General features: G+C 49.4%; 1 protein-coding gene across 1 annotated transcript; it reads right to left on the reverse strand.

Annotated features, from left to right (window-relative positions):
- Positions 1 to 1321: 1321 nt before the first annotated feature.
- Positions 1322 to 11123, reverse strand: LOC142923458 (uncharacterized). Its single transcript, XM_076064585.1, has 5 exons — positions 9843 to 11123; positions 8392 to 9017; positions 4714 to 4817; positions 1986 to 2096; positions 1322 to 1594 (listed from the first exon to the last, which is right to left on the reverse strand). Exons 1-5 carry the CDS (start codon positions 10193 to 10195, stop codon positions 1322 to 1324), a joined length of 1467 nt encoding a protein of 488 aa, XP_075920700.1. The 5' UTR covers positions 10196 to 11123.
- Between the last annotated feature and the right edge of the window lie 4583 nt (positions 11124 to 15706).

Here is a 15706-nt window from a genome sequence, read left to right on the forward strand (position 1 = left end):
GAGTAGGGGGTCCACGAGCAGCGTGCGAGGAGGGGGTCCACGAGCAGCGTGCGAGGAGGGGGTCCACGAGCAGCGTGCATGGAGGGGGGCCACTTGCGGCTTGTGAGGAGGGGGTCCAGGTGCGCCGTGAGTGGAAGGGGTCCATGTGCTGTGTGCGGGGAGGGGACCCACGTGCGGCGTGTGAGGAGGGGGTCCAGGGATCTGTAAGACAATCTCTCTGAGACGGCGCTGCTGAGCGTCATCGTTGTCTCCATCGTTGACGAATGCTTTGTTGTCTCGACCAACAGCACCCCTCTTTGACTGCTGGCCCGACGACGACGACTCCACGTAGGAGAGCACGTGCAGCAGCGTGAACAACCTGAACGGGGGCAGAGGGGGGGGGGGCACGGAGGGGAAGGGGGAGGGGCACGGGGCGCCACGGTGGCAAAATGTCAGGAGTTAACGGGACAGACCTAGGAGCCAATGGTTGACTGACTGAGATGACTGACAAAGCACCAGCTGTGACCCCTACTGTGCCAAATTGTTGTGTTTAGCTGCCCGGTGCTCTGCTTATGGATGCGAGCATCGCTCCTCTGCCCTCCATTATTGCTGGTGGGCGACTGCCTCCAACTGCCAAGTAGCATCTCCTCAGGAGTGGCCAATCTTGAGACCGCTGGTACCAGTTATTGGCAAGTCCACTCATCTCTATATATCCTCTTGTACCATATCATTCCTTTTTTTCCCTAGCCCATGCGGTGCCCTTTAGTCTGATCTATCCTGCCAAATAATAGCTGCTTTGCCATGCAGTGGCTGGGCATGGGGGCTACATGACCCAGCCAACACAACCACGCTTGTGAGAGGAGCTCACCAATGGGAATGTGTCTAGATCTTTTAAGAATCTGTGAGCTCCTGACACAATCAAGTCTGGTTAAACCCAGGATGCATTGTAGGCAGGGTGACCTGAATGTTTCTAACCGGTGCAGATGTTACTTTAGACACCTCAACATCCTTCTCGAAAGAATAAAGAAGGGAAGATATCAATGTGGTCAAAGAAAATCCGGAGCTTCGCATGGAATGACAAACCAAGTAGTTTCCACCCAGTGTTACACAGCCGATGAAAAGATAATGCTGCCCGACTGTTTCGGAGTGAGACCTCGGCTGCGAAACCGGAGCTGGTTATAAGCACACTGCCCACACTCACATAAAGGCAAAGACATGGATCTCCTGGATAGCCTTAAGATACTGTTGGGGCAAGTGCTGTCAGCGAGTGGCACCTATGAAGGCCGGTACGGCACAAGGGGGGAAGTCCAGGACCATTTCAGATAATCGTTACTGTTGTTGGTCACTGAGTCGGCATGCACACACACCCCCTATGGCCACGCATGGGTCGACCCCCTCCCCTCCTCCTCACCTGTGGTACAGCATGGCCAGGAACTGGACAATGAGCATGCTGGAGAAGGTGATGAGGAACATGAAGGCGAGGGGCAGCACGTCGATGACCGTCCCCTCGTTCTTCGTGCTCGGGATCTGGATGTAGAGGTCGGGCTCCCACGAACTGCAGTGCCAGGGTCGCCACCAGCCACAGTGCATTGATCATGAAGTAGACGAAAGTGCCCTGCACGTTGGGACAGACAGACCAGGCCTGATTTACATTGCATTGGCCGAGTGGCGGGGGGGATGACCCCGGGCTGTTCATGGATCCCCTCTTTGTGCGTTCATTTTTCTCCCCCACTGTCCACTCTCGACGCCAAATGGTCACTTCTGTTGTTATTGTTTTATTGTTCATGTATTTTACAGGATTAGCGGATTATTGGAACAATTAACAATTAATTCGTAGGAATAATAAGGCATAGGTAATTCAATGCCGTTTAAATCTTCTTCTACCACATGCCAAGTACGGTAAGTACTTGCTTAACGCCTGCTGTTTGCACAACGCGTTGTCGCTGGAACGCAATTTTTCTGTTATCGAAGCATCTCCGGTACTCGCGATGACGCGTTGCCAGTACCTTGTTTCTTATCTCGAAGAGTTCCTGCTTCACGCGTTTCCTGTGATCGTCATCTTCCTCCAGAGGCTTGAGGTAGTCACTGATCATGCTCTTCCAAAACTCGTCTTCCTCCTATGCATTCCCATCCACGGGACAGAAGGTTCACTTTGTGCGATTGTCCAATTAACAACAACTTACTCCGATGAATAATATTAATATTTTAATAGTAATAGGTTTTACCCTTTTAACTGGCACAAAAACTGACACCTTTATTCAAGGCATCGTGTTTGCAATAACCACAACACAAGCAATCAAAATGCAAACAAAAGAGACAACTCTGATAATAATATGCACTGTCCTTGAATTTGATTGGTCCACACCCGAGACGGCTTTTCTTAGAGCCTAGTCTCCACTGGTGTTAAATGCTCACCCCGAGCCCTCAATACTCTGATAGTGCGCTGTTTTTGAGTTGTACGCCTTTTGGCGTCTTCTGGTCCAACACCAGTGGAGACTAGGCTCTAAAAAAGCCGTCTCGGGTGTGGACCAATCAAATTCAAGGACAGTGCATATTATTATCAGAGTTGTCTCTTTTGTTTGCATTTTGACTGCTTGTATTGTGGTTATTGCAAACATGATGCCTTGAATAAAGGTGTCAGTTTTTGTGCCAGTTAAAAGGGTAAAACCTTTTACTATATCTTATTACTGGCAAAGGAGGTCTCATAATGAAAATATTAATATTCTTGGTTCTTTCGGTAAAGTCACGTAGAAGGGAAACAATAAAATAATACACATTTTAAACAATAAAATTCTTACGACATTTCGACTGCAACACAAGCAATCATCATCAGCTGTGAAAACCACAGCAAGAAAATTTGAAAAAAGTGGCGGTTTTATTAACGTTAGCACCACGTAGAGCGATTTTACAGTGTGTTCAGATGGACGAGTCCATCTATGTTCAGAAAAGATGAGGGGGGAGACGAAAATAATGGATGCGGTCTGAAAGCCACCGTAAGCGTGAACAATCAATTAAGACCCGAAATGGTTTATCAAATCCTTCCAATGATTGCTAAGCCATAATCCATCTTCTCGGTTGAAATTGTCTCTGTGTTTGTATATGTGGATAGCCTCATGAACGAATCTCTTATGGTAGCCAGATGGCTTGCAAAGAACCTCTGTCTTGGAGAAGTCAATGTCATGTGAGCCTACTGAATTATAACAGTGATCTGCCACGGCCGAGGTATTGGTCCTACCGTGTTTTAGGTCTGCTTTGTGTTCACGAATGTCGTTTGGTTTCTCTAATGTAACTACTACCACAGATAATTTTGTTGTTTTAGATTTTTATTATTTTATTGTTTCCCTTCTACGTGACTTTACCGAAAGAACCAAGAATATGAATCCCTGCAGTCACGAAGGCTTTAAATCAAAATTAATATTAATGGTAATTTGTAATGCCCGATCACTGCACAGTTATTTGCTCGCTTTCGACGAGAGACATAGGGAGGGATTCAGAGACACGAGGAGGAATCACATATAGATGGGAAGGCAGCAGCAATGCACACCATGAGACGGTGCTACCAACAATTGCCCAAGCTCTGCAGTCCTCTGCATATAAATGTGTTCTCGGCAAATTAATGATTGTTCACATGTGGCAGAAAACCGGAGCAACCGGAGAAAATGCACGCGTGTGAGGGGGCAACATTATATCCTATACAGACGGAACAGGTGGATTCTACATTTGCTGTACCACCAGCTCCTGGCAAGCCAGGGTGCGGCTCCTTTCTGACGCCCACTGGAACTGAAATTCACGGCATCTTCTCAGTGTGTGATCCACCAACCACGTGTAGCACCAGCGTAGCCACCACCACCTCCAAGAATCATGACATCACTTCCTGTCCACTGTCCAGAATTGTTATCCAAATTGCACTGTCCTTGCACGAGATAAAAACTGCGAGTGGAACTCTCCCAGAACAATGCAGTGAAGCCCTACACGATAACTAGTGCTAAGGTACCTTTTTTCAAAGTCTCAAAGCCACACATTAGAGGAACGCGCCACTTGTTTGATCGTCACAGAAAACGACACTCAGTCAACTGACGGCAATATTTGGACATCTGGCCAATGCGTTGAACAATTAAGCGAGACAGGCAGCCGGGGGAGGGGAATGATGACTTCTAAATTAATTGAGTTGCTTAGTACAAGATCCCCAACATTAATGTAAAATCTTAAACGTAAACATCTCGATATTATTTTTATAGATTTATTTATTTCAGTAGGAAGGGCCCAATTAGCTGCCAGGCAGTTTCCCGATATATTTTCTTCATTAAAGTTGGTTGTTATCTTCTGGGCACTTATACACGAACTAGGACAAAGATCAAAGATCCCCCGTGTAGTCTTAACAGACTGCTGGGGCACGTGCTGTTACCGACCACCTCTGAAGGCCAGCACGGCACACGAGGAGGTGGGTGGCCAGCACCACGTCCGGCCACCTTTGTCTCTTCAATTTGGGATATTTATACACTACACCAGGTACTCATTTGAGGCTGAGTCGACCTAGGAGAGACATAGGACCGGTTCAGATAATCGTCACTGGTGTTGGTGACTGAGCGGGAATCGAACTCAGGTCGCTCGATTCTAAGCGCAGTGTGTTAACCACTGCGCCACCACTCCCCACAACGTATATGTAGCACACGTACAAAGACCGACACAGACATAAAAACACAGACATAAAGACACACAGACACAAGGACGCACCTGATTGAGGCTGCACCTCTGCGTGATGGCGTAACCCTGAGGCAGGATGTTCTCAAACATGACCTGCATCTTCTGGTGGCGCTGCCACACGAGGTCATGGCGCCCTGCAAGGGACAAAGGAGGATAGCGATGTGCGGTGCACTCCCACAGAGGCTCGGTAAAAAAGTTTACCGTGACTCAGCGAAGAGAGCTGCGCAAACGGTAGTGATTACTCTCATTGTTAGGCTGGTATAGCCTGCAACAAAGCCTGGCTGAGTCGCAGGGCTCTGTGTTCATGAGGGTCTTACCAAGTTACCGTAGTAGAGGGGTGATGTTGCTGCTGAGTGCGGTCCAAATTAAGTGATTTGCAGTTATCTTTTTCAGAAGTGTTAAATTTTGACCATTACCAATGACACATCGGAGGAAACTGGAGAAAAAAGATGTCCATGCAGAACAGGGGGAGAAAATTCCTCAATCTCCCACGGTTCTACTGCAGCAGCAGCAACATGCCCTCATTACAGAGTGCTTGCCACAAATGAATCACAATAGCTTGCTAATCTCGTCTAGGAGCATTAACCATCACCCACACTTCGTTCATCCATTCATCAAACAAAGATGGTCACCGCATCGCGTGATTTCAGATGCTTGGTCTTGTTTAACTGACAAGCAATGACTTCGCATTTAATTTTCGATTTAAAGCTTTCGTGACTGCAGGGATTCATCTTCTTGGTTCTTTCGGTAAAGTCACGTAGAATGGAAATAAAATAATACAAATAAAACATAAAATACAATTCTCACGACGTTTCGGCCACAACTCAAGTAGCCTTCTTCAGGTGAAGGAACAGAACTGTCGGGACGACAGTGCTTCAATGAACGCTGCTAAGATTCGCAGCGTCTTTTAAGCTAGGTGGGAGAAGTAAAGCGCCTTGACAAAGGTGTTTACATATCAAACAGGATAATTTAGCATTGAAATAGCGGTGTTAAAGTGTTGGATCAGCAGGATGTTAAAGTCAGAAATTAGCTTGTAACTGGGAGATTAGCATGATGTTAATGTGAGGGATTAGCATGTGACTGGTCACGGAAATAGCTATGTTAAAGTCGAAGTTTATATATCAACAGAGGCATTTAGTATATGGACGCTAAAGGACTGCAACTACCCAACTATCATACAATACACCGATGTGAAAAAACTAAGTATAAACTACATCAATGTTATCAATAAACTCTATATACTCTCCAATCAGCTGAGCTACTAACAATAAGTCGTTATACATTACAATGCCATATGGCGAAAAAATGGGTGGCGTTTTTTTCTTTTCAACGTTAGCACCACGGAAAGCGACGAGCTTTGTTCAGACGGACGAGTCCATCTATGCTTGGAACGGAGGAGGGGAGAGAAGCATCCACGATGCGCTACTCTGTCCTGTGTTGCGTTACAACTATTTTATAAACTAGACTACTATACATTGCAATGTTATACCTTCCAATCTAAACTACATTGTATAATATCGTATACACAGCCCAATGTAAGCTCTAACATCAATTCCATACACCCAGCCATCAGATTTACCATGGAAGTCGAAAAAGATGGCAAGCTACCCTTTTTGGATGTCCTAATTAAAAGGAGACCTGATGGTTCAATGAGCCACTGTGTCTACAGGAAAGCTACGCATATGGATGTTTACTTAAAACCAGATTCCCACCACCATCCGTCCCAGAAGAACTCCCTCATCAAGACTCTATACCATTGAGCCCAATGCATTTCCGACCAGGAACACATTGCCAGTGAACTCTAGCACGTACACCAAGCTCTCAAGGCTAATGGTTACTTTGACTACACAATCCGCAAAACCATCACTCCAGCCATGAAGAAGAATCCTCTTGAGGAGCCATTCAAAACCATCACCTTACCCTACATTGCGGGGGTCACAAAAAAGATCTCCAAAATCCTGAATAAACACAAGATCCAGGTCCGATTCAACACAGTACATAAAATGCGTGATCTGGTTCCGTCTGTAAAAGATGTGGTTCCAGACATACAGTACCTGGGCGTCTGCAAACTAAGTTGCCTCTGTGGTAGCAGCTACATTGGAGAAACCAAACGACATATCTCGGACCGCATCCGTGAACATAAAGCAGACTTGAAACACGGTAGGACGAACACCTCAGCCGTGGCAGATCACTGTTATAATTTAGTGGGCTCACATGACACGGAGGTTCTCTGCAAGCCATCCGGCTACCATGAGACATTCGTTCATGAGGCCATCCACATATACAAACACAGAGGCAATTTCAACCGAGAAGATGGATTCTGGCTTAGTAACCATTGGAAAGACGTTATAAACCATTTCGGTTCTTAATTGATTGTATTATACGGTGACTTTCAGACTGCAGTCCATTCCCTGGCATTGTCTCTAAATACTGTTCACACAACGGTCAAAGGTATAGCATGTTGTATAATAAATAGTTTAACATTGTAATGTTTAACATAATTCATAAGGCAATATATGGTATCGTAATTGTATAGTGAATATACAGTAGTGGTATACAGTAGGGTTGGTAGAATAATACATAGTGTAATATTACAAGTCTATTTTACAGTCTAAAGTATAGGGTAGTGTATAGTAACGCATTGTATAATTTAATGGTGGGTTTGTCTATGGCAGTGTATATTACGGTGTATAGTCGTGTAATGTAGAAAAAATTTAGTTGGGGACATATCAATATAATGCATAATGTTAGAGCTTACATTGGGCTGTATACGATATTATACAATGTAGTTTAGATTGGAAGGTATAACATTGCAATGTATTGTAGTCTAGTTTATAACATAGTTGTAACGCAACACAGAACAGAGCAGCGCATCGTGGCTGTTTCTCCCCCCTCCTTCGTTCCGAGCATAGATGGACTCGTCCGTCTGAACAAAGCTCGTCGCTTTCCGTGGTGCTAACGTTGAAAAGAAAATACCGCCACCCATTTTTTCGCCATATGGCATTGTAATGTATAACGACTTATTGTTAGTAGCTCAGCTGTTTGGAGAGTATATAGAGTTTATTGATAACATTGATGTAGTTTATATTTTAGTTTTTTATTAGTTTACTATATGGTATTCATTATATAGTGTAGTGTATACCCAGTTACTTTATGTTAATAGCTCAACTTATTGAAGAATATATTGAGTACATTTATTATATTGATGTAGTTTATACTTAGTTTTTTTCACATCGGTTTATTGTATGATAGTTGGATAGTTGCAGTCCTTTAGCGTCCATATACTAAATGGCCCTGTTGATATGTAAACTTTGATTTTAACATAGCTATTTCCGTGACCAGTCACATGCTAATCTCTCACAATAACATCATGCTAATCTCCCAGTTACATGCGAATTTCTGACTTTAACACCCTGCTGATCCAACACTTTAACACCGCTATTTCAATGCTCAATTATCCTGTTTGATATGTAAACTCCTTTGTCAAGGCGCTTTACTTCTCCCACCTAGCTTAAAAGACGTTGCGAATCTTAGCAGCGTTCATTGAAGCGCTGTCGTCCCGAGAGTTCTGTTCCTTCACCTGAAGAAGCCTACTTGTGTTGTGGCCAAAACGTCGTGAGAATTTTATTTTTATTATTTTATTTCCATTCTATGTGACTTTAACGAAAGAACCAAGAAGACGTTGTCTTTGTTTGATGAAAATATTACCTTTGGTATGGAGGGCGAGGTCTGTGTCTGATTGCTCTGGAGGTCGACTTTTGCTCTCTACTTCTTCTGGATGCTCTGTCTGAGTGCTCGCGATGTCTTCTAGTCTCGTCTCTGCTCCTTCTGAATGCTCCATCTGAGTGTTTGCGATGTCCTCTTCTCTCGACTCGATCTCTGCTCCTTCAGGATGCTCTGTCCCAGTGCTCGCGATGCCCTGTCGTTTCTCCTCGCTCTCTACTCCTGGATGATCTGTCTGAGTGCTCGCGATGTCCTCGGGTCTCGTCTCTGCTCCTTCTGGATACTCCATCTGACTGTTTGCGATGTTCTCTCCTCTCGACTCGATCTCTGCTCCTTCAGGATGCTCCGTCTGAGTGCTTGCGATGCCCTGTCGTCTCTCCTCACTCTCTACTCCTTCTGGATGATCTGTCTGAGTGCTCACGATGTCCTCTGGTCTCGTCTCTGCTCCTTCTGGGTGCTCCATATGAGTGTTCGCGATGTCCTCTCCTCTCGCCTCGATCTCTGCTCCTTCTGGATGCTCCATCTGAGTGCTCGTAGTGTCCTGTTGTCTGGCCTCAATTGGACGCAGCTTCATCTCTCTGTCGAGTTCCACCGTGCACGACTCCACTCGGCTGGGAGGGATGATGATAAACTGTTAAACTAAACCATTATTTTTATTTTACCATGTAAGGCCCACTGAGCTATAAAGCTTTTTTGTAGAATCGACCTGAATATCACAAATTATAACTCAATGAGCGGCTTATCACGTGGAAATTACAGCAGCCAAATACTCTAATCACGTGATGATTCTAAATGAGGAGGGAAAAAATCAGGGGACCCGGAGTAAAATCCACACCAACATGGGGAGAGAAAGGAATAGACGCAGACTCCATATAGGCAACAGGCATCGTCAGGTTTGGGATCGAAGCCACTACCTCCTGCATACCAGGGGAGGTAGTTAACATCTAGCCACCACGGCGCCTAAGATACAAGCACAACTAGAATCACAGATAATAAGTTGAGACAAGACTCAGTATTGACTTGAGTAAAATGTTACGTTGTAAATCCTCCTCCACCCGACACAGCCAATCAATAATCATAATCTGTATTTCTACTGCAGGAGGAGTCCGATGAGCTATGAACCTATTTTCACAGATGTCCAGTAGGTGTAGGGGATTAGAAAGTTAGAACATAAAACGATAGCAGTGCTAAGTATAGGAAAGATAAGAAAATAAATAAAGTATATGAGTGCAACTTGCATGAGTACATCAGTTACTGCCAATTTTTCAATACTAAATGCATAACTTGGGGCAAGGCAGCAAAACAACAGTCCCAAACCACACCAAGATAACACAGTCCCTCAATAATATGGGACATAAACGTTGAACTATCGATACACGAGAGGTAAGGATCAAAGTTAAAATCATGGCTACAGGCTCTCAGTGAGGTGGTGGCACCTTGAACTGTCATCCTCCTGACTCAGTGCCGAGTATTTCTTCGGATAGACGCTGATCCTCCACTGGAAGCAGTCCCACTCGAGTGGCAGTATACAGCATTTCGTTCCATTCAAACGATGCTTGCGTTCCTTCTTCTGCTGGGACAGGAGGATGGGCATTGTGCTGAAGGCAGGGTCCTTCAATGATATCAAACCAGCGGGAAGCGCACACAAGCTGGAAGGCAGTTTCAGCTGCTCAGTGAACTGGCGCCAATAACTGTCCAAGCTCTGCGGTCCTCCATGTATGAAGATTTTATTGGCCAACGGGAAACCAGAACACCATGGAATAGACCCACAAATGCGAGGGGGAAACATTGCGTTCTATTCAGATGGAACAGATAGAGTCCATAATTGTCATACTACATTCTCCTGGAAAGTCAGTGAATGACTCCTCCTCGATACCCACCGTGTTGGATTAATGGACACGAGTGGGACAGCCACCACCACCGTTCTTGTCAAGAAACATAAACGATAATTTTGCAAGCTCCGGTCATCCTCTCATCAGTGGATTTTGGCTAACCATTGAACAAAAACAGTGACCACATCGCGTGCTTTTGGGTGCGCTTGTGCGTCCATCTGGAACCCTCTTACTTCCAATATGAGAAAGCAATTGGAGCTATGCACTTTTAAATCATTACATTGAAAACTAATTTCTTAAAAACTGCTCTTTGTGTTTAGAAACTTTCCTTCCTTCGCACCTCCAATTAGCACAGTTGGCTACACATGGTGTGAAAGAAGTTCAACATACATACATCTGGACCAGTCCTTGGCCTTCCCTCGATTGGCTCAGCCTCAAAAATAGCCAAATGTGATGTAGTAAACATGACAACAATGGAGACAAAGGCGGCCGGGCATGGTGGTGGCCACCTACCCTCTTATGTGCCATTCCGGACTTCACAGGTGCTACTCGCTAACAGCACTTGCCCCAACGGTCGGTTAAAGCTATATGGGGATCGCTGCCTTCGTCTTGGCGGGGGTTGGGGGCATATGTTACACTTTTTTTGCAATGTACGTAGCCAATCATGCTAATCGGAGGTGCGGGACGGAGCAACAGAGGAGAATGGAGCGAAACTCCAAATAACGTTCGACACAAAAACAACAACGACAATAACGATAACACATAAAGTAACTCACCTCCTTAGGGGAGGGCTCAGTAGGCGCCTTGGTCTCACGCGTGCCCCATGATACGTTGTACATGTTGACCAATGAGTAGATGAGCAGCAGCAGGTATCCCGTGGGAATGCAGATGAGGTACAAGAATCCGTGCACGATGCAGAAGAACTCGCGCGGGTGCAGCGCCGCGGCGATGAGATGGATGCCCGCGAGAGTGATGAAGAAGATGCTGCTGGGTGTGAGGATACCGTTCTTGACAATGTCGCCGACCATAGCGAGCAGCGTGCCCGTCATGAGGAACATGTAGATCACGGTGAGCACCATGGCCACCTTAAAAAAAATACCAGGTATAAAGCTCTTTTCAGAAGCCACCTGGCCACAAATGATAGATCAACGAAGTGGCTCATCACGTGGTAATGTATATCAGCAGCCAGATTAAATGCGGAGGGAAGATAGAGAGAACACGTGGACTCCAAATACATAACAGGCGTTAAGGTCGGGATAGGGATCGAACCCACGACCTCATGTATACCATGCGAGGGAGTTTACATCTCGCCATCGCAGGAGGAAACCTTAGCCATCGGCGTCACCATTGTCCTTTTTGTCCAACCACCACCACTTCTTGGGAGTTACTTTGCATTTATTCCGCACTTTTCCACAAAGTCCTCAAGACCCTGCACTTTGCAAACAACAACAAAATAATGATAGCTCATTGTTTTTCTGGGTTCTTTCGGTAAAGTCACGTAGAATGGAGATGAAATAATAAAAATAATAATAACAGAATAAAATTCTCACGACGTTTCGGCCACAACACAAATAGCCTTCCTCAGGTGAAGAAACAGGACTGTCTGGAAGACAGCGCTTGAGTGAACCCTGCCAAGCATGGCAGCGTCTTTTAAGCTGTGTGGGAGGAACAGAGCACCTTGACAAAGCAGTTTACATATAAATTAGCATGTAACTGGGGGATGAGCATGATGTTGGTGTGAGGGATTAGCACCACGGAGAGAGACGAGCTTTGTTAAGACGGACGAGTCCATCTATGTTCAGAACGGAGGAGGGGGGAGAGGAGTTTAGATATCAACAGTAAATTAGCATGTAACTGGGGGATTAGCATGATGTTAGTATGAGGGATTAACACCACAGAGAGTGACGAGCTTTGTTCAGACGGACGAGTCCATCTGTGTTCGGAACGGAGGAGGGGGAGGAAGAGGAGGAACCCTCAAGACATTGGGTTTTGGGGATGCCTTTGTCCGAACGATCCGCCTACTCTACACCAAGGCGGAGTGCATGATCAAGATCAACGGCGCCCTCACTGCCCCGGTCAAATTCGAGCGAGGAGTGAGACAGGGATGCCCATTGTCGGGCCAACTTTATGCCCTGGCATTAGAGCCTTTCCTGAATCTCATAAGGTGGAGACTCAGCGGCCTGGTGCTGAGGGAACCAAGCATCAAGTTGGTCCTGACGGCATATGCCGACGACGTCCTCCTCATCCTGCGCTCCCTGGCTGATGTCGCCCTGCTGCATGAGTGCCAGGAGGTCTTTTCGAAAGCCTCCTCATCAAAAATGAACTGGCAAAAGTGCAGCGGCCTGCTGGTTGGAGCGTGGGACATGACTGAGTGTCCCGAGAAGGCAAAAGCCATCAATTGGAGCACAACATCGCTGCACCACCTGGGGGGGTTCCTCGGACCAGAGGAGGAACCACCGCAGAGGAACTGGGTCGAGCTGGAGGAGAAGGTGAAGGAGCGGCTGGCCACCTGGAGTCGCCTGTGCAAGTTCCTCACCTTCAGGACAAAGACGTTGGTGGTGAACCAGCTGGTGATGTCCATGCTGTGGCACCGACTCTTCTCCCTGCACCCCCCCATGAGCCTTGTCAACGCACTTCAGAAGCAAGTCCTCGACTTCTTCTGGTCGGGTGGAGGACATCGGGTCGCGGCTGGGGTCCTGGCCCTGCCACTGGACGAGGGCGGTCACGGGCTGGTGTGCGTGCGGAGTCAGCTGGCCACCTTCCGACTGCAGGCAGCGCAAAAGTTCCTGCACGCCGCCCCTGCACCGGCCTGGAGCGTCACGGCCTCCTTCCTCCTGAAACAGCTGGGGGGTCTGCAGTGCTCCAAGCAACTATTCTACATGGACCTGCAGGGCCTCCCACTGGGACAGCTGCCACCCTTCTACAGAAGCGTCCTGCAGACATGGAGCTCCCTCGCCGTCAGGAGGCTGAACCAACCGTGATCGGCTGAGGATCTGGTCTTCGAACCGATCCTCAGGAACCCACAGACAAAGCTGCCATCCACCACCACCACCCCTGGCATGGAGAGGCGCCTCGCCAACGCGCGGCTCACCTGGATGGGAGATCTGGTGGAGCCTGAAACACGGGGCCGGTGGATCGGACCAGCAGACGTGGCTGCAAAGACAGGGCTGCAGTCGCTCCGGGTGGCTGCCCGGATCCTGGCCGAAGCCAAGGGGGCCTTCTCAGTGGCAGCGGGGAGAACGCCCCCCATCGGCGTTGGGGATGACGAGGCCCCTCTCGATCCCCCTCCACCGGAGCTCTCAGTCGTGCCACTGCATCGCCAATGCCGACAAACGAAGGCGGATCACAACCTGTGCCGGCTAGAAGACCTACCAGAGGTGGCCTTCGCAAATGTAAAGAGGAAGGTGCTCTACTCCTACATGGTCCGGTTCCACCAACAGGACACCCTGAGGAGCCACAAGGACCATGCCTGGAGGAAAGCCCTGCCCTGCGTCTCTCCGGAGAGGCCTCGCTGGAGGCAACTCTACTGCAGACCGACGTTACAACCGCATCGGCGACCTCAGCTGGAGCATCGCCCACGGCACCGTCACCACCAACGTCTCCCTGGCGCGCTTCACCGACACGTCCCCGGAGTGCCGGTTCTGCGGTAAAGTGGAGACGGTGGCGCACCAATATGTGGAGTGCAAGAGCCTGGACTCGCTGTTCAAGGTCCTGAGAAACATCCTCCTAAGGTTCAGCCTCCACTTCTCCCCGACGGTCCTCTTCTTTGGATACCCGAAGGGCAACAGACCCCAACATCTTCAGGGGCTGGTCAACGTGCTCTTCGGCTACGCCAAGCTCGCCATATACAGGTGGGGGGGAGAGGGTGGGGGGAGAGGGTGGGGGGAGAGGGTGGGGGGAGAGGGTAGGGGGAGAGGGTGGGGGGAGAGGGTGGGGGGAGAGGGTGGATGGAGAGGTGGGGGGAGAGGGTGGGGGAGGGAGAGGGTGGGGGGGAGAGGGTGGGGGGAGAGGGTGGGGGAGAGGGTGGGGGGAGAGGGTGGGGGGAGAGGGTGGGGGGAGAGGGTGGGGGAGAGGGTGGGGGAGAGGGTGGGGGGAGAGGGTGGGATGGAGAGGGTGGGGGGAGAGGGTGGTGGGGAGAGGGTGTTGGGGAGAGGGTGTTGGGGAGAGGGTGTTGGGGAGAGGGTGTTGGGGAGAGGGTGTGGGGGAGAGGGTGTTGGGGGAGAGGGTGTTGGGGGAGAGGGTGTTGGGAGAGGGTGTTGGGAGAGGGTGTTGGGGGAGAGGGTGTTGGGGAGAGGGTGTTGGGGAGAGGGTGTTGGGAGAGGGTGTTGGGGAGAGGGAGAGGGTGTTGGGGAGAGGGTGTTGGGGAGAGGGTGTTGGGGAGAGGGTGTTGGGGAGAGGGTGTTGGGGAGAGGGTGTTGGGGAGAGGGTGTTGGGGAGAGGGTGTTGGGGAGAGGGTGTTGGGGAGAGGGTGTGGGGGAGAGGGTGTTGGGGAGAGGGTGTTGGGGAGAGGGTGTTGGGGAGAGGGTGTTGGGGAGAGGGTGTTGGGGAGAGGGTGTTGGGGAGAGGGTGTTGGGGAGAGGGTGTTGGGGAGAGGGTGTTGGGGAGAGGGTGTTGGGGAGAGGGTGTTGGGGGAGAGGGTGTTGGGGAGAGGGTGTTGGGGAGAGGGTGTTGGGGAGAGGGTGTGGGGAGAGGGTGTTGGGGAGAGGGTGTTGGGGAGAGGGTGTTGGGGAGGGTTGGGGAGAGGGTGTTGGGGAGAGGGGTTGGGGAGAGGGTGTTGGGGAGAGGGTGTTGGGGGAGAGGGTGTTGGGGAGAGGGTGTTGGGGAGAGGGTGTTGGGGAGGGGTGGAGGTGTTGGGGGAGAGGGTGTTGGGGAGAGGGTGTGGGGAGAGGGTGTTGGGGAGAGGGTGTTGGGGAGAGGGTGTTGGGGAGAGGGTGTTGGGGAGAGGGTGTTGGGGAGAGGGTGTTGGGGAGAGGGTGTGGGGAGAGGGTGTTGGGGAGAGGGTGTTGGGGAGAGGGTGTTGGGGAGAGGGTGTTGGGGAGAGGTGTTGGGGAGAGGGTGTTGGGGAGAGGGTGTTGGGAGAGGGTGTTGGGGAGGAGGGTGTTGGGGAGAGGGTGTTGGGGAGAGGGTGTTGGGGAGAGGGTGTTGGGGAGAGGGTGTTGGGGAGAGGGTGTTGGGGAGAGGGTGTTGGGGAGAGGGTGTTGGGGAGAGGGTGTTGGGGAGAGGGTGTTGGGGAGAGGGTGTTGGGGAGAGGGTGTTGGGAGAGGGTGTTGGGGAGAGGGTGTTGGGGAGAGGGTGTTGGGGAGAGGGTGTTGGGGAGAGGGTGTTGGGGAGAGGGTGTTGGGAGAGGGTGTTGGGAATGGTTTGGGAGAGGGTGTTGGGAGAGGGTGTTGGGGAGAGGGTGTGGGGGAGAGGGTGTTGGGAGAGGGTGTTGGGGGAGAGGGTGTTGGGGAGAGGGTGTTGGGGAGAGG

This window comes from Petromyzon marinus, unplaced genomic scaffold, assembly GCF_048934315.1.
Source record: "Petromyzon marinus isolate PM22_M1 ecotype Great Lakes invasive population unplaced genomic scaffold, UKy_Petmar_22M1.pri1.0 PM_Scaffold_537, whole genome shotgun sequence".
Lineage (NCBI taxonomy): Eukaryota > Metazoa > Chordata > Hyperoartia > Petromyzontiformes > Petromyzontidae > Petromyzon > Petromyzon marinus.

What these genes read in the sequence shown, in the direction of transcription:
- LOC142923458 (XM_076064585.1), bottom strand. Translation starts at nt 10,195, where the DNA reads ATGTTTCCCCCTCGCATTTGTGGGTCTATTCCATGGTGTTCTGGTTTC. An exon ending in CAGGAGGATGACAGTTCAAG is followed by an intron (nt 9,018 to 9,842) that starts GTGCCACCACCT and finishes CATCCCTCCCAG; the next exon opens with CCGAGTGGAGTCGTGCACGG. An exon ending in CCTCGCCCTCCATACCAAAG is followed by an intron (nt 4,818 to 8,391) that starts GTAATATTTTCA and finishes TGTCCCTTGCAG; the next exon opens with GGCGCCATGACCTCGTGTGG.